Source organism: Dermacentor silvarum, chromosome 8, assembly GCF_013339745.2.
Source record: "Dermacentor silvarum isolate Dsil-2018 chromosome 8, BIME_Dsil_1.4, whole genome shotgun sequence".
In the NCBI taxonomy this organism is placed as follows: Eukaryota; Metazoa; Arthropoda; class Arachnida; order Ixodida; family Ixodidae; genus Dermacentor; species Dermacentor silvarum.
The window spans coordinates 53110069-53135434 of record NC_051161.1 but is presented as its reverse complement, the minus strand read 5'-3'; the positions used below and the strand labels follow the sequence as shown (position 1 = coordinate 53135434).

Here is a 25366-nt window from a genome sequence, read left to right as displayed (position 1 = left end):
TTAGAATTACGTAAATACCGTAATCGGCCAATGTGAGCTACAGTTATTGCTTGAAAATCTTCCTAGGGCTGGTGAAAGTAGGTGTTTTCAATGGGTGATGTGTGTTCAATGCATTTACTTTTCCCTAAGCTCTGCCGAGACAGACACTGCCACTAAAGGGCCGCTAGTGGAGTCACCACAGGGGTCAGGCGAACGCGTGCTGACTGGCCAAGTTCGAATTATCCAGCAAAGGCCAATATTAGGATCGAAATAACAAATGTTTGGGCCCATAGAAATGCATGAGCACCTGCCAGGACCTTCGGTCAGGATCGAATTAACCGAAGTCGAATTAACGATAGTCTGCTGTACTTTGTATTGCTCGCTGTTGCCTGCATCTTATTGGTGCTAGAAAGTTGACAAAATGTCAATCTAACTTGCCAAAAGGTCAATACTTGCTGTTGGTGAGGTTTCCTGTAATGCACCACATATGGTTGCAGGATAGTCCAAACATAGGCAAGTGGCAATGTCTACAAATGATCAAATCTGGCCACGCATTGTAGACGCCACCGTTGCAATGCCCTGCTTCAGGAAACCCAAGGTTCTGTTTAGAAATAACCAACCACCTGGGAACAAGTCGAGGCCTACCATATGGGCAAAGACTCTGCCTTGTTTGTTGGCGATTAATCTATGGTGGTGCTGGTGGTGGGTTGTAGCAACAGGCACGTTTAGCATGGCAATCAAGGCCAGCAAGATCACTTTACACAACAAATGCGTCTTGCATATCTTGCATACACTCTGTGCCATTGTATGCCTATCTAGTATTTATGTTTTGTCAGAGCAAACAAATCACAGCACCCATGTTGTCCTATTCTATCGTCCTCTGTTCCCTTCGCGCTGTTTGATTTTGACGATGTAATTAAGACCTTGGTTCATGGTGCGTACGAGTACTTCATGCTTAAAAAGCAAGTCGGGCTGCACGTGCAATGGAAGCACACAGATCTTGCTACAATGATCAGTTTTGCAATTTAGAATTAAAAAAAAAAAATTCTCACTAGGCATGAAGAGAAGACACAGGCCCTATTAAAGAAAAGGTTAGAGGAACAGGCTAGGCTGGCAGTTGCAAGTGTAAGAGGAGCAATGCCTGCCTGCTTTCCAGGAAATGGTAGAAAGAACGACAGGCACTTATGAGAGCGCACAAAAACGGCATACCACAGTCAAAGAAAATAAAAGCAAGCACCCCATAAACTTCGTCAGGGTATTGTGACGTCAATAGAGAGTTCTAGCTTGTCCTGTATTCCGGTAAACGCAGGCGGGCTGGGCGCTTTACCGGAGGGACAGAGGCATAAACGTGAGCAGCCTGCATGGTGCAGCCACCTGGTGGCACAGAGCTCAGTCAAACACAGAGCTAATATTGCAGTAACCAAGTGTATTTTACGTCACTGCCGGTGTAAATTTTCGGCAGCGGCGTAATCGGGCAATGTAAGTCACTCTGATACGCGCAAGCCTTGTGTCGAGGTGTCTTCCCTCGTGATGCGATGGCGTGCATGTGATACAAATTGTACAAATATCAGTGGTTGGCATGTTCAATAACAGTTGCTAGTAGCGCTCGTCCTCGTTCACTCTGTTCATTAGTGTCTGTGTATCACTTAGCGCTAAACTACCATAATTATAAGGCATCAGAATTTGAATGCACAAATTTTGTCCGATCTTCTTGCATTTTCCTTATGGTTCAGGAAGAGGTTACGAAAATTTCTAGATCCGCTGTCACTTATTTTCGAGCCCAGCGTAACATATCTTAAACAACTGACAACATCGTTTGGCCACACTGTCCTACACATCATAGGTTGTTGCTTCAGGAATAGGAATGATGCATAGCCAACCATGTTTTGCTTTTACAGAACTTTATTTTACAAGCCTAGTTTAACTGAACGTTTTCCTTTGAGCTTTCATTCAATAAACATGCAATTTTCAAACAATGCACAAGCCAGCAACCATACCTATTATGCACTGTATCTCAATTACCTTATCGCTCAGCCCTTCGTGTGGGACAACAGCTTTGTGTATCTTGTAGGCGACCTTCTTGTTGGCGACCTTAAATATACGCAATGCCCTGCAGAAGAAAAACACAGAACTTCTCAATATCTGCTTGTTACAAGTTTATACGATCAGTGATAGCTCAAGAAAGTAGATGCATGAGTTCCGCAGATGTATACACTCGTGAGTGAATCACTGTGTCCGATTCTCCCTCTTCCTTGTTATTCACAGCCATGTCTTTGCCTTGCCCAGCTGCTGCCATGTTGCAAACTCCATTCACCCTACTTTAGAGGGGGGGCGGGGACGTGCTGTAATGAGCTCAAAGCAGTACCCATGTCTGAGGAAAGACTAACCAGATTAAATATTGTAAATTTTTAACAGAACACAGGACAGGAACAGAAGAACACAATGCTGGCATCAAAACATTTCACTGTACAGAAAGAGCTGACACATGATAAAAAAAAAGAGAGATAGAGAGAGAAAGACAGAAATAATGAACAGGCCCGAAAAAATGAAACCGCTATGCAAACACGTCACTCCCATCAGTGATGCCCAGATACCGCAACTCTCTATTGGACAGTGCCAATGGTAGCATCATGTTCATAAGCAACTGATCTCACTTGCTTCAAGGATCTCCCTAGTCGATTGCGATGCCTTTTAGCTAACTAAAAAATAAGAAAACTGAATTAACTACTAAGTAAAGGATAACTAGATTAACCTGGCCTTCCAGTGCAGTATACCTTCAGGGCTGCAACCTGCACCTGTCTTAATTCTCTTTGGGGAAAGGGGTTGAAGAGCAGTTACTTTTGATGGGAAGTCAGGATAATACTTTTTCACATGTAGCACTATTCAAGCAAAAATGTATTGCTGGGTATGTGTCTGAGCAGTTTTTTTTCTTTATAAGTACACCTGCCGCTATCAGCTGTTGGTGCACATGGTGCATGCTACAGCATGTTCAGTTTTGCTTGACTACAGCAGCACCTCCTGTTCGTGCCTGTGAACAGCTTTCAGAAACTATTTTCCAGGACAGCGGAGACACAGAATGAAGGCACATCATGACTATACTAAATTTATCCTTCCCTCGCCGATGTATTTGGCCGCCCAGCTGTTCGCAAGCTGCGTGCCGAGCAGCGTTTGCGAGAACGAGCTCAACAGCCAGGCGAAACATTCATCAGTTATATTGAAGATGTCCTGGACCTATGCAGAAAAGTTGATTCGACCATGGCGGAGTCTGATTGAATCCGAAACATCCTGAAGGGCATAGAAGACTATGCCTTTAACATGTTGCTGGCCAAAAGTCCTCGCTCTGCGGCCAAAATTATCACACTGTGCCAGAGCTATGAAGAACTCCGCAGGCAGCGATCACTGACCCGTCGATCTCTACTGCGTGACGAACACCTCGCTGTTTTGGCTGTCGTCTGACCAGACAGCTTTGCTCGCAGAAATGAAGGCGTTCGTGCGCAAGGAAGTTGCCCGGCAACTCTCATTGATGAATTTTGCACAGCCGTCGTCAATGCCGAGTTTTGCGCCGCTGCTTCGCCGCATCATAGCACAAGAACTGCACGAGGTTTTGCCTGACCACCACCAGCGCGTTCCTACGGCTGCCCCTCACAGCTACGCCGAAGTCATGGCCAGGCCCCAACAGATCCTGACGAGTGTGCCACTCAGCTATACGGAAGTCGTCACCCAGCCTCAACAACTCCCTCAACGGGGACCTCTCAGATACGCCGAAGTCCTCGCTATGCCTCGACAACAGCCTGCCATGCAATCACTTCTCCAGCCGCCACATCCAACGCGTCCTCCCTCATGGATGGGACCTGCCGCAGCTATTCGGTGGCGTACAGCGGACAATCGACCGACATGTTCGGCGTGCGGCTACGCAAGGCCACGTCGCACGCCACTGTAGTCGTGTGCAGTCGTCTAGCGCTACACCATATGCGCCAAGTCCTATGGTGGGTTTTCCGCGCCCATATTACGACGACGAACCTCGGGCTGCTTTACCACCATTCCGCCGGTCTGCCAACATCCGCCGTTCACCTTCTCCACACCGACGCTCCCCATCACTGATGCGGCCTTGTCCCATAGCTTGGGAGGAGGAAAACTAATCGTTGCAATCCATGAGGCAAGAGCTGCGACGCTGTCGAAACGTGAAAGTCCTCAACGTAGTTTGACGTGTTAATTGATGGTGTGCGCACATATGCCCTCGTGGATACCGGAGCCGCTATATCAGTTATGGACACAAAGCTTTGTCGCTTCCTTCGAAAGGTCATTATCCCTCCGCACAGCAGGCGCACAGCGTATTCACCTGATAGCAGCGTGCACCGCTCGTGTTCTCATCGAGGACGTTGTATACGCCATCAAATTTATTGTTATTTTTTCGTGCTCCCACGAAGTTATCCTGGGGTGGGACTTTCTTGCCCGCCACAATGCTCTTATTCATTGCGCACGGGCCAAACTAGAACTGTCGCCGATCTCAGATATGACGCCTGCTGATAATGCTTCTTTTACGAACAAACTGCTCGTCGGGCACGACACCAACGTTCCTCCCAACTCGTCAGTGGTTGTCTCAATGCATTGCAGCAGCCTCTCAGATGCCGTCGCACTACTTTCTCCGTCTGGCCGCTTTTATATTCGAAAAGGTCTGCTGCTACCTTTTGCGACAGTGAACATCAAACAGAGCTCCACAGCTATTTTCATCTGTAACCCATTCTCATACCCTGTGATGCTGCTTCAAGGCGAATGTCTTGGCCATGTGGAGGTAATCGACGACGTACAAATTATGGATGTTCCCAAAGCCACGTCCTGCACCAGTTACAACACGCTCGGTTCTCTCTCTACATTCGACCCTTTGCCCACAGGTGTGTTCAATTCATCTATTGCCGATGGCCTCACCCCAGCTCAGCGTTCTTGGCTTCTGCGCATCTTAGACGGCCGCCAGTGGTTGTTAGTAGTACCTCGAAGCCTGCGTTCTGAAATCTGCGCATCGTTCCACTCTGATCCACAGTGGGCACACTCGGGACTTTTCAATACCTACCAGCGCCTCTGACAACGCTACTACTGGCGAGGAATGTACAACTACGTTCAAAAGTTTGTTCACTTATGCCCCGACTGCCAGCGCAAGAAATATTCACCCAAGCTCTCGCCAGCTGGTCTGCAGCTTCTACCCTGCCCTACCCGGCCGTTCGGGCGTGTTGGCATCGATTTGTATGGGCCACTTCCCTTGACGTCGGCTGGTAACCGCTGGGCCATTGTGGCAGTAGATCACCGCCGCTCTCCAAGCAGCTACAGTGTGCGATGTTGCCTTACTCCTGCTTCGCCGATTCATTCTGCGGCATAGTCCACCTCAAGAACTGCTCAGCGATTGCGGACGCGTCTTCCTGTCGGAAATAATTGAAGCGATTCTCAAAGAGTGCCACGTTGTTCATCGTACGACTACGGCGTACCATCCTCAAATGAATGGCCTCACAGAACGCTTCAACCGTACGCTCGGCGACATGCTTTCAATGTGCGTCACCTCTGACCACACGAACTTGGATGCTATTCTGCCCCAGTGGATTTTCACCCATTTCTTACTGTATGGTCGACACCCTTCGCACACCATCGACACCATTCTACCGTACTGGCCGGATGCATCCGCGTGCGTGCCTATTTCTGCCATGGTCAGGCATGCAAAAGAGTGCCACGACCTAGCATGGGCCCTTACTTCTGATGATCAAGAGCACCAGAGGAGCACTTGCGGTGACGCCACTTGCACGGTCACCTTCGATCCGGGAGCACTCGTGTGGCTCTCAGTCCCTTTCACTGCCCCTGGCCTCTCATCAAAACTGGTCCCGAAGTATGAAGGCCCTTATCGTGTTCTCGAACGCGTATCTCCTGTGAACTATGTAATAGAACCAGTTGCGCCATCTTCAGACATGCGCTGCCATGGACGTGACATTGTCCATGTCGACCATCTAAAGCGTTACTACGACCCGCTCAGCATGACGAGCTGTTATGTTGCCGGACGGCTCCCTCATCGCTCCCGGGGGTGATTGTAGCGAAGAGGAAAGACGCTAGTGGATTCAGCGCTACTGGCTCTAAACGCTAGTAAGTTGAGCGCTCCCGCTCAGCAACAGCTCTCGTGCTTGGAAGCTGTGACTGCCCTGCCCGTCGACGTTGCGCTGCTCCGAGCTCTGCCAAATAAACACCTCTAGAGTTTGGACAACGACGAGCTGCATGTCCTCAATGGCCAAATTGATGACAACTCTCCGCACTCAATGCAAGCAAGTAGGACAATTGCATGCAGTTACATGCACCCAGCTGTTCTAGGCAACGAACATAGTTTGCTCATGTTTAGTCCATGTTATGAGTGTGAGAACACTGACTGCCAAATCTGTTGAAATGATCCTGGGCCCAACTTCATCACAATATGCCATGTGGCAATGTCTGTCTGCATGGTGTAATACAAAGACCTTTACACTAAAAAAAAGCATAACACCAGCAAACAGTTACCTGTCCGAACTGAGGGTGGTGAAGTAGGTGTCTCTGGGGTCCCACGCAACACCTTGGACGAAGCCTTTGTTTTCGTTCAGCAGAGACACCTTCTTGCCTATAAATAATAGTAGAAGCTTATTAGCCTATATGAATCTGAACACAACATTTTGCTAACACGTGACATGCTTCACCACCCAGAATATCAAAAAAGGTCTCCATATGGTGCATGGTAACATGTGATTAACCTGTGATATGTTTAATTAAATTGCGCTGGTATTGGAGTGACCAGCAGATGTCACAGACGTCATCAATGTGTCCCCTCATGTTACGAAAGAAATACAAAGCATAAAAAAAGCTTAGCTACGACGTGTTTGTGGTTAGTGTCAGAGTAAAGTGAACATTGTCCGATTCAGTAACTGTACTGGCATTTTAGCCTTTTCTTTCTTATGCCAATTTCCAAAAAACCATTATTGCCATTGCAACCCTTTATAGGGAGATGTTGCCTGGTTCATAAATAGGCCTTTCCTATGACTGCTTTTCACGTAGAACAATGTTTATGAACATATTATCTCACACTAAATGGTACACGCCCCCCCCCCCCCAAGCCACTCTTTTTGTACAAGCACTCCCAGCGCTAGCTCATCATGTAGCATGCTCAGAATAAATGCAATTTAGCAACGAGTCCTCAAGTTAGTGTATAAACCATTTCTTTCTCATCAAACAAGCTTGCCACCCCAAAAAATTTTTAAAGTGCACTTCAAGAGACACTTTAACTGGTAGCATACAACTCGGCTCGTCTCAATCAGGATACTTAACTGCTACAATAATGCCACAAAATTACTAGAGAATACGAGATAAGCATACCTTTTTCAACGTTCCAGATAATGGCAGAGTTGTCCACCGACCCAGACAGCAGGTACATATTATCGGGTGACCAGCAGATGTCGCAGACGTCATCAATGTGTCCCCTAATGTTAGGAAAGAAATACAAAGCATAAAAAAAGCTTAGCTACGACGTTTTCGTGCATGGGCTCGCCTCACCTCAGCACTTTCTGCGCCACCCAGTGTTCCTTGTTTTCTACTGTTTCGTCGAACACGTCACCGGGGTTTTTGTCCACTTGTTTCCAAATGATAACATTTGCATCTGTCATGGAATCCACATAATGCATTCGTAGACAGAGTATTGAGACAGAGCAAGGCTGGCTAGCTCAATGCAGGTAGTCACACTAATATGAGGGTTGTCCATAAAATAAGGCTCCCAATTATTTTTCGCAATGAAAAACATGTTTATTGGCATTGAATAATACATTTTTGGAACGCTTAGACTTTCCCCTATTTTTTTTTGACATAATCGCCATTGAGATCAATGCATTTTGCATAGTGTACCATCTTCTTTATGCCTGAATCGTAGAAATCTCCCGCCGCGCCATGAAGGTTGGTTAAAACATCTTTCAGCTCCTCTCCGGTTCTGAAATGCATCCCACTCAGGTGTTTCTTCTTTTCAGGAAAGAGATGGTAGTCACTTGGGGCTATGTCTGAGCTGTAGGGCGGGTGTGTGACAGTATCCCATCCAAATTTGTTGATGAGATCGTTTGTTACACGGGCGATGCGCAGATGAGCGTTGTCCTGAAGGAAATGCACTCCCTTCGTGAGCATGCCTCTCCCCTTGTTTTGAATCGCACGGCGAAGGTTCTTCAACGTCTCACAGAAGCGGTCCGCATTGATTGTTGTACCAGCAGGCATGAATTCGCACAACAATAACCCCTTCCTGTTATAAAAGTTGCTCACCATCACTTTGCCGGCAGACAGTGTTTGTTTGAACTTCCGCGGCTTCAGCGACTCTGGATGTTTCCACCGACGAGATTGTTTCGTTTCGGGTGTCGTGTAGTGGACCCAGGTCTCATCCCCAGTGACTATTATAGTAAATAGAGTCCAAGAATTCCTCGCCATATGTTTTGTAGGCCTGAAGAAATTCGCAGGCTGCTTCAACATGTTGCCGTTTGCGGACTTTCATAAGCATTCTCGGGACTCGCCTTGCACAAACTTAAATGGTCTGTCAATATTTTGTCAATGCAGGTCTTGCTGACATCAGGGATCATCTCGCAGAGCTCCCGAACTGTCACCCTTCGATCTTTCAGCATTGTGTCGTCTTTCGCAATTGTTTCGTCTGAAACAATTGCGTCTGTGCATCCGTCGTTGAATTCTCTGCACCATTTGTGCACGTGTTGTACGCTCATGCGCTTTTCTCCGTAGACTTACACAGTTGGGAATAAATATCCACCAGCACAGTATTTCTTGCACACAAAAAACTAATCGCAGAGCGTAATACGCACCTGGCGGGAGACGCAAGTGGGAGCTCCATCTCTATAATTGCTCTCAAGCCACGACTGAGCGTCGCAGACAGCTCGCCGGGGTGGGGACTGGGAGAGGGGGAACCAAGCTACATGCCAATGTTGCCGGATCCCACGTAACAGCGTTCCTCGGGGCTGCAGCTCCTTGGGAACTTTATTTTATGGACAACTCTCATAATTGAGTACAAAAAAAAAAGAGACAAGCAATCGGAGAATGATTATCAAAGTGAAGCGATAGCTTCCCATTAGAACTTCTGAGATAGGCTATCGGAGAGAGAGAGAGAGAGAGGGAGAGGGAGAGAGGCTCTTTAGTGAATCCTGGCGAGGTTTGCCTAGCGACACTCCTAGCTTGCTACTCCAGGTGGATATGATGAAAAATGAAATGATATGCACAGTGCCCATCACAGATGCCCAACATAACACCCAACAAATTAATTTATCTCAATGAGTCAGATATGCTACCATTGCGCCACCGAGTCATGACATTTATCTCAATGAGACCCATGTCTCTAGTCTCTAAGTAAGGTTAAGGGTGCCTTCGTTGCACTGGCAGCATTATTCCATAGGCCAAGTAGGTGTTGCAGCTGAAGGAATGACAGCCTTTGATGAATATCCTGACAGCCTTTGATGAATACCCTGCACGGACATTAGGCAAGTGCTCTGTTGGTTAATCCTGTGCATGCTGTATAGGGGTGCCAGGTGCACTGGTTTCAGGATTGGCTCGCGTTACAACTAAATTAAATCCCCTGTAGCGGCACACTGGCATTGGGAACTGCCCACCTAGCCACAACTTTTGATTACAAAGCTTCAGAGATCGGCCCAGTTTAGATGGCCATACAGCCACCCACGCAAAGTGGAAGGGATGAACCAATGAAAGCTTTGCTTTAACATCCAGGCAGAAACTTGTGTAACAGAACAGACACGCTTTCAACACACTAGGGTCACAAAGTGTTCTTGAAGCCTCTTCTGCTTAATCACTTTCATTGTAGTTTGCAACACGTCCATCAATTCAAACACGAAGGAACAAAAAGAACCTGTGAACTCACCATCATCTCCTGATGCAAGTAGTTCGCCTGAAAGGTCGGAAATAGGATCAACATAAAAATGAGAGCTCACATCAGAATCGGCCATTGCGCAGTCTTATGGGAACGAGGAGAGTGCCACTGCTCACCATTATTTGAGAATCGTACAGTGTTGACGGTCTTGGTATGCCTGTTCAGGTCGGAGCGAAATTCAAGGCTGGTTTCCCCATTGTGGTGCACTATTACGAACCATATCTATGTACCGGAAGGAACAGTAACAAACAACAGTCAACTGCTATGCTGTTTAGCAAAAAAATTCGAGTGAGATAAGAGAGAGAGAACGAAAGAATGAGAAAAACGAGTGATTCCTCGGTGCTGAAGGTGAGCAGAAACTCAGATTATCTTAGCATAGTCCATACGTGAATGATATCTCAGTTGCAGGAGAAATTACGTGAACTGACTAACACGAAATAAACTAAACTAAGGCTGAGCACCAGAAAACACCCGCAAATCCATAATCGGTGACAGAACAGGATGCATATATAAGCATTCAAGTTATCCAAAAACGAAGACATGGGAGTTACGCTTTCCCGAAAGAACTAAAAATAAAAAGAGGGAGGGGTTGCAGTGAGGCTGTACAGCTTTGCGTGACAAGAGGTTATCAGTAAAGCGAGGAAAGGAACCAGTTATTCCGGTTTAGAACGATAAACGTACCATGATATGCGTGTCCGTACCACAGCTGGCCAGCCTTCGACATTTGTCATTTGACGGCTGGAAGTCGATGCTCAAGATGGGATCTCGATTGTGCCAGGATATTTCCGGTACATGGCACTTCATTCCTGCAAAAGGAAGGCAAATTCCCGGGGGAACAACCTTTCGTGGGCATATCTATATCTGCGGCTAACCTCTCCGATACAAGAACAAATATGCAGGATCAGTAGCCGCTTCCAAATACCGCCGGATCGACGGTGCGCGAAGTTTATATCACAAAACACATGCAGCGAAACAAGTTCAGCGTTAGGTCGCTTCATTAAGGAATAATTTAGCAAAAGTTGTTCTTGTTTTAAAGAGTACCAATGGAAAACTAAACAAACCTTATAAAACAGCGCCGACAAATCAGCATGAAAATGTGCGCAAACTACAAAGCGCGCCAACCGCGAGATCCCGCAACAATACGCATCGCCGCCTGTCGGATATTAACGTGCCGCGATCAAATAAAAAAAGACACCCATAAAATATAATCTTCATGAACGCCTTATGAGTGTAGAGCCTCAGTAATAATAAATTATTTTATTGTTCGTGCAAAATATTTTAAATTAACGTAATGTTTCAAAAAAAAAAAAACACGCGCATGACGTCATTATTTTATGCAGCCGCAGTACCGCAAAAGCATGGCCTTTGAGATATCCGCATTAAACAGCGGAACGTTAAAATCTCAAAGCCTATGCAAAACTTGTTAAGTATATATAACACTATCGCAATACGAAGTTGGACTGCGCCTAAGACAAATTTCATGGTTAACCCATCTTGCTACAGCGAGCTAACTACGACGCTAGCTCAGAACATGCTCAGAACTGTTCCTGTATGTTTTCCCAATGCCTCCTTTTTCCTTACGATTTTCCTCTTTTAGTGGCTTTATATATCAACGACAAAGGGCCTAAAGTGGCCTAAGGGGCTTTAACGTAGCCAAGTAGGGTCAAGTCAAGACGATCCAGCTTACGTTACAGCGCTATAATAGCATCGCAGCAAAACAGATCAGTGAACTGCAAGCTGTATCCGTTCCTCGCAGCTTTTGAGTAGCATTAATGTGCTTCATTTAACGATCTTAGCAGGTAACGATTGCCTAGCTTGGCAAAGATGGTGTGCGAAAAGTGCGAGAAGAAGCTCGGAAAAGTCATCACCCCGGACCCGTGGAAAGCCGGAGCTCGGAACACAACAGAAGGTGGTGGCAGGATGATCAACGAAAACAAGGCGCTGACAGCCAAGAAGGCCAGGTTCACGCCTTATGGAAAGTTCGCCGAGTGCCGCATTTGTCGCCAGAAGGTACACCAGGTTGGGTCCAACTACTGCCAGGGGTGCGCCTACAAGAAAGGCATCTGCGCTATGTGCGGAAAGAAGATCCTCGAGACCAAGAACTACAGGCAGTCGTCGACTTGAAACGTGTGCGTGCTTCGCCGCGTGGTTCGACTGCTACAGCATCGTCACCGGAAACATGATCTGCAGCCTGCTTGTGACCTGTCGCGGAGTGCGTAGCACTCAGAAAATGACGATAGTGGCGCCCGGTGTGTTGTTCCAAAGTTGTTTATTCACATGTAAAACATATTTACAAAGGCTTCCACCCGTGAACTGAGTCGTTCACTATGCACGCCCCCACCCCCCTCCCCTTACAGGCCTACTGTTCGAACACGATCAGACAAAATAAGTTGCGTCTCTGTCGGTAAAAGGCCTAGTAGCTGTAATAAATAAATATGTACAAAAGCTATGTCGAGTTATCTTGCAATTGCTTGGGCATCATGCGGTTGTAGCAAGTCCACGTGTCCTGGCAAAAATGTTGGCTGCGAAAAGAATAGGCAATCGCGCGTTTTATCATTTGTCACAGCAAACCACCATGTATTTTTGTTAAATCATGAGACATCTACATATGGCGAGGCACCAACTACTACTTGTGATGCAAATCGCTGTCTGGCCAATTTTAGTTGATCTTCGTTTCTACTGGTTTAATCTACATTTGAAAGACGTTTATTTTCTGTGCACAACCGCGGCATTAATGCACAAATCACAGCAACATTTCAGATAACACATTGTTTACGCAAACTTAATTTGCGCTAGGTTGTACTAAATGGGTCGACAAGAATGCCCCTTTATAAGGTGGTTCTCTGGCTAAACCGACCGTAGCTTGTGCTCAAATTTCATCATGCTGAAGTGGCAGTGAATGTTTTGTTTATCATCATGTTTTGATGCTGTACTTGCATTTCCAGAATAAATCAGAAATGAGTCATGTGGCAATGCCAAATCAAACATGTTATCAGCAGAGGCAACAGTGGTGCCACCTGCTGCCCTGAGGGATAAGCTACACCACATTCCATCTTGCCTGCAACTGCACCACCACTCCTTTCAGTAATATAATTACTTTTTCGTGTGGTATCACCACAGATAATTTGTACTTCTAATTTATTGTGGAGAATGCAAGCACGGCACTCAAATGTGGTATAAAAACAAAACGCCACCCAATGTCAGCTCTGTGCAAAATTTGAATGAAATCAAGTGAGCAGTTTACCAGGAAGAGCCATTTATACTGGGCTACCTTGTCAACGCAATATTCAGTACATATTCCCAAAGAACTCTCACTACTTTGCTTAGCAACACATGACCTGCAGATCTTTGAATGGCTTACAGCTGTTGTCAGGTAGACAAACACTACATTTGCCATCTGTGCCTATGGAATAGGGCATGCCAGTCAAACCTGAACGTTTCCGTTCAAGCAACTTCACAGCTGAAGCTTGCTCCAGTACCATCAAAGATCATCATAGTACAACGCTGAATGCTTTATGTGTTGCCGTTCTTCCAAGTCTTCAGAAGAGGAACTCTCAAAATATTTAAAGAAAAGCTCAAATCTGTTGGCAACAGAGGACAGCACCGGAAATAGTATCATTCCTTTAGCAAAGTATCTAACCATGCTTCAGAAAAGTGAGACGAAACAGGCAACTTTGTTCACGTTGTGTGGCAGTCTCGCACTTGATCAGATGAGTTCAACGAAAATAATGTAAAACTATGAGTCAGCTCACTTTGAACATGAAATTCCAGTACTACAGATGAATGACAGTCTGACCAGGGTGGTCACATCCTTGTAAAACAAAAAGAAAACAGCTTCTCAAGTAAAACAACTTTCCTATGAAAACAATGTACAGCGTTCCTTGGCAAGATGGCCACCGCTGTGATTGACGGGTTGCCCTGAAGCCTAGACTTGGAAGGGGGCGATGCTTGGATAAAAACCGGGCAAACTTTCGCAGCACTCGACTGGTCCATACGAGCGAGTGCGCACACTGTTCGGAAACCACTGCGCCGGCGCATGTGGCTGGATCAAGCCATGTAGATGAACTCATTGATGTTCTCTTCGTCCCTACGCATGTACTTGTGCTCTATCAGCCACTCAATCTGCTCCTTGATCATTTTCTTTGAAGGCAGAAACATGTTCTTCAATATTTCCACCAGCTCCGTCTGCAGTTGGGCATTGGTAATCCGCTTGCGCATCTTCATAATTTTCACAATTGCCTCCTGCAGACAAACACATGAAAAGCAATTGTAAGTAGCCAGATTTAATTTATATAAATTAAACTAACGGGCTGAAAAAAAGAAAAAAACAGACATCAGCTTGTGTGTGCAGACGAAAATATCAGTTTTTCATAACATATTTTATATTTTCCCAACACCATTCTATCTTTTTGCCACAATTCTTGCCAACCACACGAGTTCCGGTCTTGCTTCCAACTTTGATCATGGTTGTCTTCATTATGCTGTCATGGACATTATTGAAAATAGGGCTGAACTATGCAATAGTAACTTGCCTACACTCATGCTAGGACAGACATAGTAGGGGGAAATCCAGATTAATTTTGGCCACTTGGGGTCATTTAACATGTACCTAAATCCTAACTAAAGCTATGATGACTTCCTCTGTTCTTTGCTGAACTACGACAAAACAGCACATCAACAATCTCTACAATCATGCGAAGTTAGGTTGAGCTTGTAAAATTTGCATGGGCAAATTGCTTCAAAGGGAGAAAGAAAAGTGAAAAACATGAGCATATGACACTACAGGTAATGATCGAAGCAGCCTACTTGTGTTCTCAGTGTTCCGAGCTGAACTATACATTCTTTGCTGACGTGATATACAAGCTAACAGAAGACATGCTTTTATAACAAAACAGCACATCAACAATCTCGCGATAAGCACATATGCTGTTAAATTCAACTTGCAAAATCCCTCCCCCGCCCCTTCACGGTGTACAGAAAAAAACAAAATGACGTACTTGTGTTCTTAGTATTCTGAGTTGAACTATACTTTCATTATCCTCCTCTTTGCTCTTCTCCGTTGATAGCTGAAGCCTTCCTATTAAGTTGACTTTGCCTCGCTTTTGAACTTTGCCATTTTTTCTGAAAGTGCAAAAGATCATTTGAAAATGGGATAAACAAAAACCAAGTGCCCATAGAACACATTGTCAACAATAGCATAAGACACAGATTCACAGCTTACATGACTCCAAATTCTTGGTTCACCCAAAATTGGGTGCCATCGTCGAAGTCCTTAGGTGACTTAGCCTCAAACCCACACAGAAGAACTTGCCGTTTCAATTTCGGAAAGGCAACCAGAGACTGCAAAGACAATGAAAATTTTGGTCAGGAAGCTGTAAGTATGCAAACGCTTTTTCAGAAGTCTGTAGTAGTGCTAAAAGCAAATCTCATGTGTGCGCTATTACACCCAACGAAAACACTTATAGTTTCTGGCTGGCAATGCTAAAGTTGTGTTATCTAAGCAAATACTTGCTGCTGTGATGACTGAGCTACTGAAATGGTTTAACGACAATGTGGACAACTGGTGTGCAATGATTGAGACCTTCTTTCTCCAAGATATGCTGCCCGATTGGTTGATGGGGCTGATAGATTTCACAGGACACAACTGGTGAGACAGCCTGAATGGCGCAAATGCTATGCTCTCATTGTGAATGAGTGAATCTAGCAATCGCATAAACTAAGAACGAAGCAGTGAGGTTCTAGGACACATAGTACTGTACACTCAGATCGACGCTATCAGTGCGATGGCACTGATGTTAGCAACATAGCGATGACACACACCCAGAGTGTCCGCCGAAGTTCAGCATCTGGTAGTTCGGTGGCTAGTCGGAGGTTTTCAAAAGAGATGCGCTCATTAGGCCGCTGGTTCCAGGCAAACATAACAGCCATTTGGAACGTTGTCACGTCCAGGTCAAACTTGCCCACTTGATTACAAAAGGTTATCTGAAGAAAACAAAAAGCAATGTGAGACATTCCTCTGCTTGTTTCAAGTTCCTGGAGGCACATTTCTTGTACAACAGTTTGTGGCATTTGGCTAGTGGGTTCATTGTAGCATGTGGCAAAAAAATTGGTATGGAAAAGTAATGGGACAGGCAGGATCATGCACACCACAGGGTCTAGATAATAATGACCACAGTCTTCAACCACAACGAGGTGGCGATTAGTGCATATTACAGACATTCACTCCAATAGTTTACAAAGGATAAATAAAACACTGAGAATATTTACTGAATTATACATAGAGAATATTTACTGAATTATACATAGATTTTCAAAAAGCAAAGTAAAAATGGTACAAATCTAGAAAATATGCAGCTTCCATGAGGGTTATTCCACTACTACTATCAAGATACCTGTGATACCACATGCTACTTTTTCTGTCCATACCTATACTTTTCCCTTACTTTTTGAGGAACTCCTTCTGGAAGCATATCCGGACAGTCATTCAGAGTGTTTGCATAAATGAGATAAGAACAGCCTGAGTTGGCTTGCTGAACCGATAACTACCTATTTGACTCAAGTAATTGCCAGCCACTTCGCCTGAGCGAGTGCTAGGTTGGGTCTACGAGTTGGAGTCTAGCAATCTGACTGACAGATTTCATGACAAAAAATTTCCAACTCAGTCTGCGAAATGAATTTGACATGCCTCAGCAGCATCGGCTTCTGCTGTGAGCAAACAGTAGGAAGCGTCATTGTTCATGTTGCGGTTTGGTGTGGGTTAGCAACATCATGCTCAGTATGAGGGCTGAACCTGCGACTTGGTCCGTCAACTGTTTGTAAACACATGCAAATGCAGACCATTAGGGTCAGCAGCTCACATCATGCAATGAAGAACTAAATGGTCTGTTTGCACACTGTCCCTCTGCATCAAGAAAAACTGCCGGCAAAGTCTAAGCGTCACATAAATACAGTAATCCCTTGTTATAACGAAATCGCTTTACTCGAAATTTCTTCCGGTCCAGACCCAAATGCATCCATTTTAAGCTGCATTACTCGAAGCGCACGCAGAGCTTGACCCGCTTAGAGAGAAGAGGCGAGTGAAACCCTGTCGCGCATGCAGTGTCAGATTAATATCGCTGACGAATTAGTGCCACGCAGGAACAGAACAGGCCACAAAAGTACCAAACCCACGACTGATGACTGCCTAGTAACGGGTACCAAGCGAGTGCCGAGTGCTCCCAGCTGTTTACTGCGGAGCGAACGGAAGCTGTCAAATTCCATGGTGCAGCGTGCCCGAACAGTTAATCTCTGTTGCAGTCGCATTGCTGGTGTCCCCCGTAATAGAATCCACACGAAAATAAAGTTTTCCTGACGCTCTGTGATGCCAGAAAACCGTTGTCTCTTGGATGCCGAAAAGTGGGCAAAAGACCGTGGGCAGACTTGTGCCATAGCATTCCATGGGGTGCATTCGATGAGCAAAGTTTTACCGCGCTAAAGATCACTTCTGGCGCTGAAACGTGCTGAAAAGCACAAAAGAAATGTCCCTCCGATTACAAGTGCGATGTTCGACGCAAGGAGCTACATTAACAAATCGGGAAGATGACTTTGGGGAAGCCGGCCTAGAAATCTGCTCGCCGCTCGCCATAATCGGCCTGCATCGCAATAAAACACCGCTCCTAGCTTCGTTGCACTTTTGACGGTGCAAATCGACTGATAACTTACCAAAAATATGAAAAATACGAGCGTCGCCAGCGACGTGTCAGGCTGTCAACGTGCTGGGTGAACGTAAGCTGATGTTTCCCTGGCGATTTTCTCAAGCCGGTCACGCTCGATTCGCGCCATCCGACTTTAGATAAATGGTCAAAATGCATGGTAGCGTCATTAAATTTTGTTCCAGGACATTTGTTAATGCTGCGGATGTGACGGTGCGCGAACACCAACACTCGAACCGTAGAATTAGCACAGTGTCGTCAGTGCACCGAAAAACTCCCGTTTTGCAAACTTCACAGCTGCACACCTCAGAAAAAAATTGCCCAGTGATCATGCAAAGCCCCTCCTGCAAAACCGTTCAGTTTTCACGATCCCACTGTGTACCCACAATGAGTGGCTAATCGTTTTTTGAGAACGATTAAGAACTTGCACCTTCGAAGGTCGCGAACTGCTTTGCGTACGCCGGCATTTCCGGCGCCGTCTTCAGCAACCCTGATGATGACCAGCCTGACGATGACTAGACCTTCAGCAATCTGTACGAGGCTGTTCATAAAAATGCTGGCCAAGAGGTAGAAGGCGACTTCGAGACATTCGCGCCGGCTGATGCTGCTGCTCCCGTGGTCGCCCCAGCGACGGATGCGGAGATAATTGACACTGTTGGAGGCGCCGACGAGGACGAAGAGCCATGTAAAGTGCCAACTATGGTGCAGACGTGGGAGTACTTACACCTGCTGCGAAATAAGGTTGAATGCATAGCTGGCAAGCTTGGCCTCGTGCAATGCTTGGTCAAATTAGAGCTGGGGTTGCTCGCACCCGGTAAGAACTTGAAATAGCCAAAGCTCACCGCCTGTCTTGCTCCACTGAATACATAGTATTTTGACTTCCTCACAGTTGTGGCGCAATTAAAGCTCGACTGCGTTAGCTTTTCACGAGTGGTTGCTTATATCGAATTACTGCTTATAACAAATTTTTTCGCCGTCCAGCTGACTTCGTTATAACGAGGGATTGCTGTACTGTCAAGTTGGACTTTGTAAGCTTGCACCATGTTTGCGTAAATGAGCATAATTATGAAAAATAAGTCACAGGTACCGTTCCATTGGACATGTGGTGGTACCACTGTAGCTTCCGGCCGCTGTGCTTCCGCCGATAAAATTCCTCCACTTCGGGAATAAAGTCCTCCAGCTCGAGAGGAAGTGAAACTTGAACACGCTCACTGCCTCGAGCCCACGCGCCAGCATTTAGAATCTTGATGTTGATTGAGTCTGAAACAATGGGTCACATGTAGCCTTTAGCAAGTGTAATGAAGCACAAAACGTTTTACTTTTTAATGAACGTACACAATGGCACGTCAGAAACAGGACGAGATACATTCACAATGCACTACTCTACCTTTTGTTTACGAACAATTGCGGTCCTCACTGTATGTGTGTTGTTACACTATTACAGTAGAACCCTGCTAATACGTTTTTTACGGGACTGTAAAAAAAATACATAAGAGCCGGGAAACGCAAGAGCCGAGAAATAGGAAAAATTGAGAAATGAAGGTGTTGAACTGCATACAATATTATTCTAATTCTTCGTGTGAAAAAAAGTCGTAGGTTTGCCCGAAAGCCAAAGCATCGATTGCGATAGCAAATTAGTAGACAGTTATAGAATGTAAGGATAGTAGTTTTATCGTCCGTATAAACTTGTAAACATTCGCTTATTAACTATATTAACACGCATGGTGTCAGTGCCCACAGGCAAACATGAACACATCACACTAGATGAGCTCGGACATGCACTGTCAAATGCTGGCATGAGGAAGTGCCGCTGCAGCGGCGAGTCTTCGTGTTGCTGTCTATCGCTTCAACGCAAACTGAGCGCCGAGAACACAGAGCACGCACAAAGCTACGAGCCGCCGACACACCTCCACTGCCTAGACTCTGCCTCCAACGCAGATCACTTTCAAGATACGGCCCGCGCGCAGTACGCAGTTGATGCTAGAGTACACTGCCGCTCACTATATCCTCCCTCCCCCCTCGCTCCCTCGCCGGTGCCTATAGCGCAATGAAAGAAGGTGCACTCCCTCCCTGCTTTTCTTCTTTGCGCGCGCGAGGTTTAGACGCGGTCGTCGGCTCCCCTCGCACGCTTTCACTCGCACATACAGCGTACGGCGCACGGCGACGACATTATCGCCCTTGGGCTTTATATGGAACATCTATGCACCAAAACTAATTTTAGGGCCACAACGCATCATAGACATCATCTCTAGATAGCAAATACAGATCTCAAAGGCCATACTTTTGCTGAAAGAAACCGAAAATACGTCATAGGTCTCGCCCCCGGCAGTTTGAGCGGCCAAAGTTGCGACACAACAGTGGGGTTACCAATGCATTGGGTTCTATGGAAGCTGTGCCAGAACCGGCCAAAAACGACGTAACAGCCGGGAAAACGCAGCACCCGGAAACGTAACAGCGGGGTTCTACTGTACCAGCTTTGTGGACTAGCTGGAAAATTGCGATCTAAATGACATATATAGTCAACTCTCTTACAAGGGACCCTCATAATCCAACAAAAAATGGTCATTTTATCCGCAGTCCGTAATATCCGAAACTTTGGTCGCGATGTCTAACAACGCTATTGCAAAGAGTGAGTGACGAACGTCCAAAGTAAAAAAGCAAAAAAAAAAAGAAAAAGTCACAGTTTCGTTAGGAAAGCGAAGCATCGATTGTGATAGCAAATTAGTAGACAGGTATACGAAGTAAAGATTGTAGTTTTATCGGCCGTATAAAGTTGTAAACATTCACTGACTAACTAAATTAACAAGCACAGTGTCACGCGTGCACAGGTAAGCATGAACACATCTCGCTCGATGACCGCGGAAAGTTGCTGTCAAAACGCTGCAGTAAGGAAGCGCGGAAGCAGCAGCCAGCAAACTAAATGTGGCAAGCATAGTGCATGTGAAGCTACCGGCACTGAACGCACTTAGTCCTTTCAAGATAAGATCACTTTTAAGATACGGCGGCCGCGCCGTAAGCAGCAGCCGCAGGAGTAGAAACCCTTCCCTCACCTCCCCCTGCAGCTTGCACGCAAAAGAGACGGTGCGCTTCCGCCCCGCCTTTCTCCCTCATACACGCACGAGATTGAACCGCAATTGGTGGCTGACCCTCGCAAGTCCGGTGTCCGCCCGTGTCAACACGGCAAAAGCACGCTTTATACGGCCAATTTTGGAAAAAATTGCCGCTAATTTTGTCCGCTGTAGCCGATAGTTTGTTGTAGCACTGTCCGTTAAAAGCAAACTTTGTTGCATTAATAAAATAGGTAGAGCAAACTAAGGCTGAAATATGGTCCGTTATATCCGAAAGTCTGTTGTACGTGGGTCCTTTGTAACGAACGTAAAGTGTAGCACTTCCTTGCCTTAGAAAATGTCTGTGTCCAATCAAGCATGTAAAGGAAACAAAAGGGGAAATGTGTTGCTGATGACACTCTTGCGAGAAACAAATAGTTAATTATAAATGCACTTGTTCAAAGCTACATGAAACGAAGCTCTCCGAGCCTCTTTTGTTCATACATTGGTAGCTCTGCACAACACACCAAATATTTGTGGTCAAAAGTTCAATCAAGCAGATCAAGCAGAGCAGGTCAAATCAAGCAGAGTAAGAATTATAAGGCCCTCTTGATGAATGAGAGTGGTGGTACAAAACCAAATTTACAAGTAGTTAACGAAATCACACACACACACAAAAATACTCTAATGACTTTCCACTTCCTGCACTTTTTGTGTCAGATAACAACGGTTAAAACAAGTATCATAAACTCAACTCTTAATCACACGAGAATGTGTGATATCCCGACGTGAAATACTTTTTTTTTCGCCCTACTGACATTCAGCTTTTGCTTTCATCTTGAAGTTCTGTGTCTGGCACAGTCTGACACAGTGCGACTGATCTCAGCAGAGTGATATTCTACGCATTAAATTTATATTTTAAGCAACTGAAGCCTGTTAACTAATGCATAACCAGTGCAATGTATTATTTGCTGCTGACACAGATGTTAATGTAAATCTAATGAAAATAAACAACACCTACACGTATAGTAGGTTGTACTACGATCACTATTAAAACCAGTTTAACATCACAGTGTTGCAACAATGCCCGTCACAGACTCTGTTACGTAACAAGACTAACACAGAGGCAATGCTTGCTAGCAAAGCAGGATGTTTCACTCAAGTCATGTAGCCGTAGTTGCACAGACCACCTGAGAATAGTGAGCTAGTAAAACAGAAATCAAACAGTACACACCAGCCAACAACTCATTGCTGTTTCTGTGCACATCCTTGAACTGCTGGTTTAGGTCTTCACTGACTTTGATATCCTGGAACATTCTCGCTAGCTTGTTCACATAGTCTGCAGGCATACCTACGTCCTGAGAGAAAAAAAAGCATCACCGGCACAAACATTAACGATGAAGAAGATGTATACAAGATAAAAGAAAGAAAAGCCATGAAATAATTGGTATTAAATAAGAAAAAGCGCCATCGCAAAATAATTTTCAGCGCAGGAGCTTGATGTGAGCGAGTTGGTGTAACATACTTGAAGAAAAAACAGCGCAAAAGAGACGGGGACGAAAAGAAGACAGGTACAACAGACGGACGCTAACTTCCAACTAAGTTTTATTTGAGGAAACAAGGTTTACATAGATGGAAAAATGAATTGCACCTCTGTGACATCATCAACTTTCTATCGCGTCAGAAGGGCAATCTCTCTGTCGTCCTCGTCTCTTTTGCGCCGTTTTTTCTCCAATTAATTCAGCGGTTACAGTCGAGTCCCACTACAACGAAATTCACGGGACACTCGAAACATTTCGTTGTGGAGGAACTTCGTCGACAGGAAATTAGTATATATATACGTACGCTGAACGGCAAAGCCACGAACGAAACCGAAACCATCTTCCGGGAAATCTTCGCGATGGCGTGGGGGCAAAAGTTTAGACGTACTGAAGGCAGTCAGTAAAGGGTCCACTTCACAAGGAAATGCATCTTGCGCTGCTGTTACAGCATTTTTCGTAGATTGCGGCCGATGCCTTACCCAACGCGCGTGCCTGGCTGATCGCGAAACACTCATTTTGCAGCACATGCGCCGTCGCAATGAAGCAGTTTGAAATATCACAATTTCACTGCATATTTATGACAAAGTCAGCAAGCTTGGCAAGCAAAAGCGTTACACGAATCTCACAGTCTGTTAAAATAGCCATCTCAATGTCATTGTTGTGGGCTCCGATAACCTTTAAGATGAAGTCTAAAGGATCCATTACTTTCAAAGCAGTCGCCGGAGTCAGTGCGTCTAGCGGGTTGCCATCATGTTGACAACAGCGGCTGCGGCGCGGCCGCCGTATCTTGAAAGCAATCTTCTTCTTTCTGGGGTTTTACGTGCCAAAACCAGTTCTGATTATGAGGCACGCCGTAGTGGAGGGCTCCGGATTAATTTTGACCACCTGGGGTTCTTAACGTGCCCTACAACGCAAGCATACGGGCGTTTTTACATTTCGCCTTCATCAAAATGCGGCCGCCGCTCAAGGCGATATGCGATGTGGGCAAAGTGCAACTACCGTACTTTCCTATGTATAAGACGCAATGTTTTTCTGAATTTTTCGTCGGTGTGTCTTGTAGAACGGTGTGACTTATGTACGTTTAAAAAATTTTTTCCCCGGGAAAACTGCCGTCAAAATCGGATTCGATGTTATGGCCACACGAAGCGCGCTGGTTGACCTAATTCCTACGTGTTCTGTGCGCGCTATCGAGGTGCCGGGTTCTTCTCGTGATCGAGTTCCTGAGCGCCATGCGAGAAGGACGGAGCAGCAACGCAAGCGGCGGCAGGCCGACCGCAAGTCGGCCGACCCCTAATTCGTCGCATCTGCAGATCGCTCTCAAGACGCGGCGTGCGCCGCTGCGCAAACTACGCAGTTGCTACCAGAGTACAACCCCCCCCTCCCTCCCACGCTGCCTTCCCGCTTTCCTCCTTTGTGCGCGATTCGGCTCACCGTCGGACGCTTTCACTCGCACATACAGCGTATGGCATGCGGGGACGATGTTATCGCCCTTGGACTTTATACGGAACATCGCGGCTACCACGACAGCAGAAATGTGCCTGGAGCGGAAATGTATATGGCACCCATACGCTTGCGCATGACCCGCATTCACGGAGAGAAACGTCAAAACTTTTTTTTTTTAATCATTCACCGAAGAGTTGCGTCTTATACAGCAGTGCGACTTATATACGTTTTTTCCAGAAAAGCTGCCGGTTTGAGGGGGGTGCGTCTTATAGACCGGAAAATACGGTAGTGCCGGTAGAGTCGTGTGCGCTGTGCTTTCAACGTTTAGTTAGCGTTGAAGCGAGAGACGGCAGGGAGGTCAATTTGTTTGCTGCTATTGCCGCGCCTTCTCACTCCAGCGTGTTGACACCGAGTTTCCGCAGTCATCGAGCGAGATGTGTTCATGTTTACCTGTGCGCATGTGACTCCGTGCTTGGCAATTTAGTTAGTAAGTGAATGTTTACAAGTTTATACGGCCGATAAAACTACGATCCTTAGTTCGTATAACTGTCTACTAATCTGCTATCGCAATTAAGGGATGCTTCGCCTTTCGGGCGAAGCATTGGCGATCATTCATTTTTTTCTTCCGCATTCTGCTTCGGCAATCATATGCGCCTTCTTCTTCATATGTGCCAATTTACGCTTCTTCGTTGGTGTAGCCATTTCGACCGGACACACACACACACAGCAAACGGCAGAGACTGTGGTGATCCCGTGCAGTCTCGCGCAGGCACGTGGTGGCTATGGATTGCAGTAGCGTAAATCGGTACTTTGAACTTGATTTCATTCGCGAAAAACTTGTTCAAGTGGACACATGATCGTCACAGCTTTGGAAGGGCCTTCTAATTTGACTATTCGGCAGTTCCAATTTCAATTCAGTCCTAGTTTTGTTCTCGGAAAGCCCGTTGAAGCAGAAATACTGAATAAAGCGCCTTCGTTATGGAGAGACTTTTTTTGTATTATTTTCTATGGGCAGCTGACGGGGAATCGGAAAATCTTTGTTGTGGCGGGAAATTTCGTTAGGGGGATTCGACTGTAGTCGCAGTGTTGGCACAGATGAAGACTGGAAACGGTCAAAGGTGCACTAACAACATGACACCATTTGGCGAGTGCTCAACAATTGTCTGATGAGAAAAACTTAACAATGAGGCAATGCAAAACACATGACAACCACCAAGAGCAAGATTGGTGCTGCGAACATTTGTGAATAGTTTACACATTTCCTTGCTCCTCAATTGATGTGTTATGCATCTATTTCCTGCGATTATGTTTCACGGTCAGTCAGTTTCTTATCACGTAGTGCATGTAATTCCTTCTGTTGATGTTCCTTCTCCAGTTGTAAAAGTGCAGAGGCCAACCGAACGAATTTGAAGGTTGCGTAAGAGTGTTTTTAGGCCCACTCCAGTCCAACAATGCCATTAAGGCAAGAAGTATACCATTAGCTAGCTGACGGTACTAATATTTAAAGCACAGACCCAAAGTGTGAGAAATAAGAATAGTAGACATGTGACCAACATAGCAAGATAACATGCAGAAAGCAGCACACGGCACTAACCCTTAGCCACTCAACCATATTCTCTTCCTTCTCACTGTCGGCTGATGAGTCCAAGATAAGTCTTCTTGTGAGGTGGGCCTTGTGATATCGCATAAAGACGTCCTTGTTTTGAACATACCGTAGTACCAGTAACTGAAAAGAATACAAACAGTAAATGC

The 25366-nt window shown here is 45.8% G+C and overlaps 3 protein-coding genes across 14 annotated transcripts in view; 1 reads left to right on the top strand and 2 right to left on the bottom strand.

The window, feature by feature from the left end:
- LOC119461243 (chromatin assembly factor 1 subunit B) overlaps positions 1 to 11039 on the bottom strand; it is a 50360-nt gene extending 39321 nt beyond the window's left edge. For 5 of the 12 annotated variants that reach the window (XM_049672142.1, XM_049672143.1, XM_049672132.1 and 2 more), the window contains exons 1-8: positions 10954 to 11039; positions 10574 to 10698; positions 10009 to 10114; positions 9884 to 9910; positions 7528 to 7630; positions 7351 to 7454; positions 6505 to 6601; positions 2002 to 2089 (exon numbers count right to left, since the gene is read on the bottom strand). In XM_049672142.1, the coding sequence (XP_049528099.1) occupies positions 2002 to 2089; positions 6505 to 6601; positions 7351 to 7454; positions 7528 to 7630; positions 9884 to 9910; positions 10009 to 10114; positions 10574 to 10696 (648 nt within the window). In that variant the 5' untranslated portion in view covers positions 10697 to 10698; positions 10954 to 11039. The remainder of the gene's footprint in view (positions 1 to 2001; positions 2090 to 6504; positions 6602 to 7350; positions 7455 to 7527; positions 7631 to 9883; positions 9911 to 10008; positions 10115 to 10573; positions 10699 to 10953) is intronic. The other 7 variants (XM_049672138.1, XM_049672140.1, XM_049672137.1 and 4 more) reach the window with 7 other exon arrangements.
- A 509-nt stretch (positions 11040 to 11548) lies between these two features.
- Positions 11549 to 12341, top strand: LOC119461239 (cysteine-rich PDZ-binding protein). Its single transcript, XM_037722468.2, has one exon. The coding sequence runs from the start codon at positions 11717 to 11719 to the stop codon at positions 12014 to 12016; it is 300 nt and encodes a 99-aa protein (XP_037578396.1). The 5' UTR covers positions 11549 to 11716; the 3' UTR covers positions 12017 to 12341.
- Positions 12240 to 25366, bottom strand: part of LOC119461238 (cullin-5) — a 40131-nt gene continuing 27004 nt past the window's right edge. Inside the window, exons 10-16 of the mRNA XM_037722467.2 lie at positions 25209 to 25340; positions 21865 to 21988; positions 18671 to 18843; positions 15713 to 15874; positions 15114 to 15232; positions 14890 to 15013; positions 12240 to 14134 (exon numbers count right to left, since the gene is read on the bottom strand). Coding sequence (XP_037578395.1) covers positions 13940 to 14134; positions 14890 to 15013; positions 15114 to 15232; positions 15713 to 15874; positions 18671 to 18843; positions 21865 to 21988; positions 25209 to 25340 — 1029 coding nt within the window. The 3' untranslated portion in view covers positions 12240 to 13939. The remainder of the gene's footprint in view (positions 14135 to 14889; positions 15014 to 15113; positions 15233 to 15712; positions 15875 to 18670; positions 18844 to 21864; positions 21989 to 25208; positions 25341 to 25366) is intronic.

Excerpts from the sequence above, each read along its gene's own strand:
- LOC119461239 (XM_037722468.2), top strand. The coding sequence starts at position 11,717 with ATGGTGTGCGAAAAGTGCGAGAAGAAGCTCGGAAAAGTCATCACCCCG.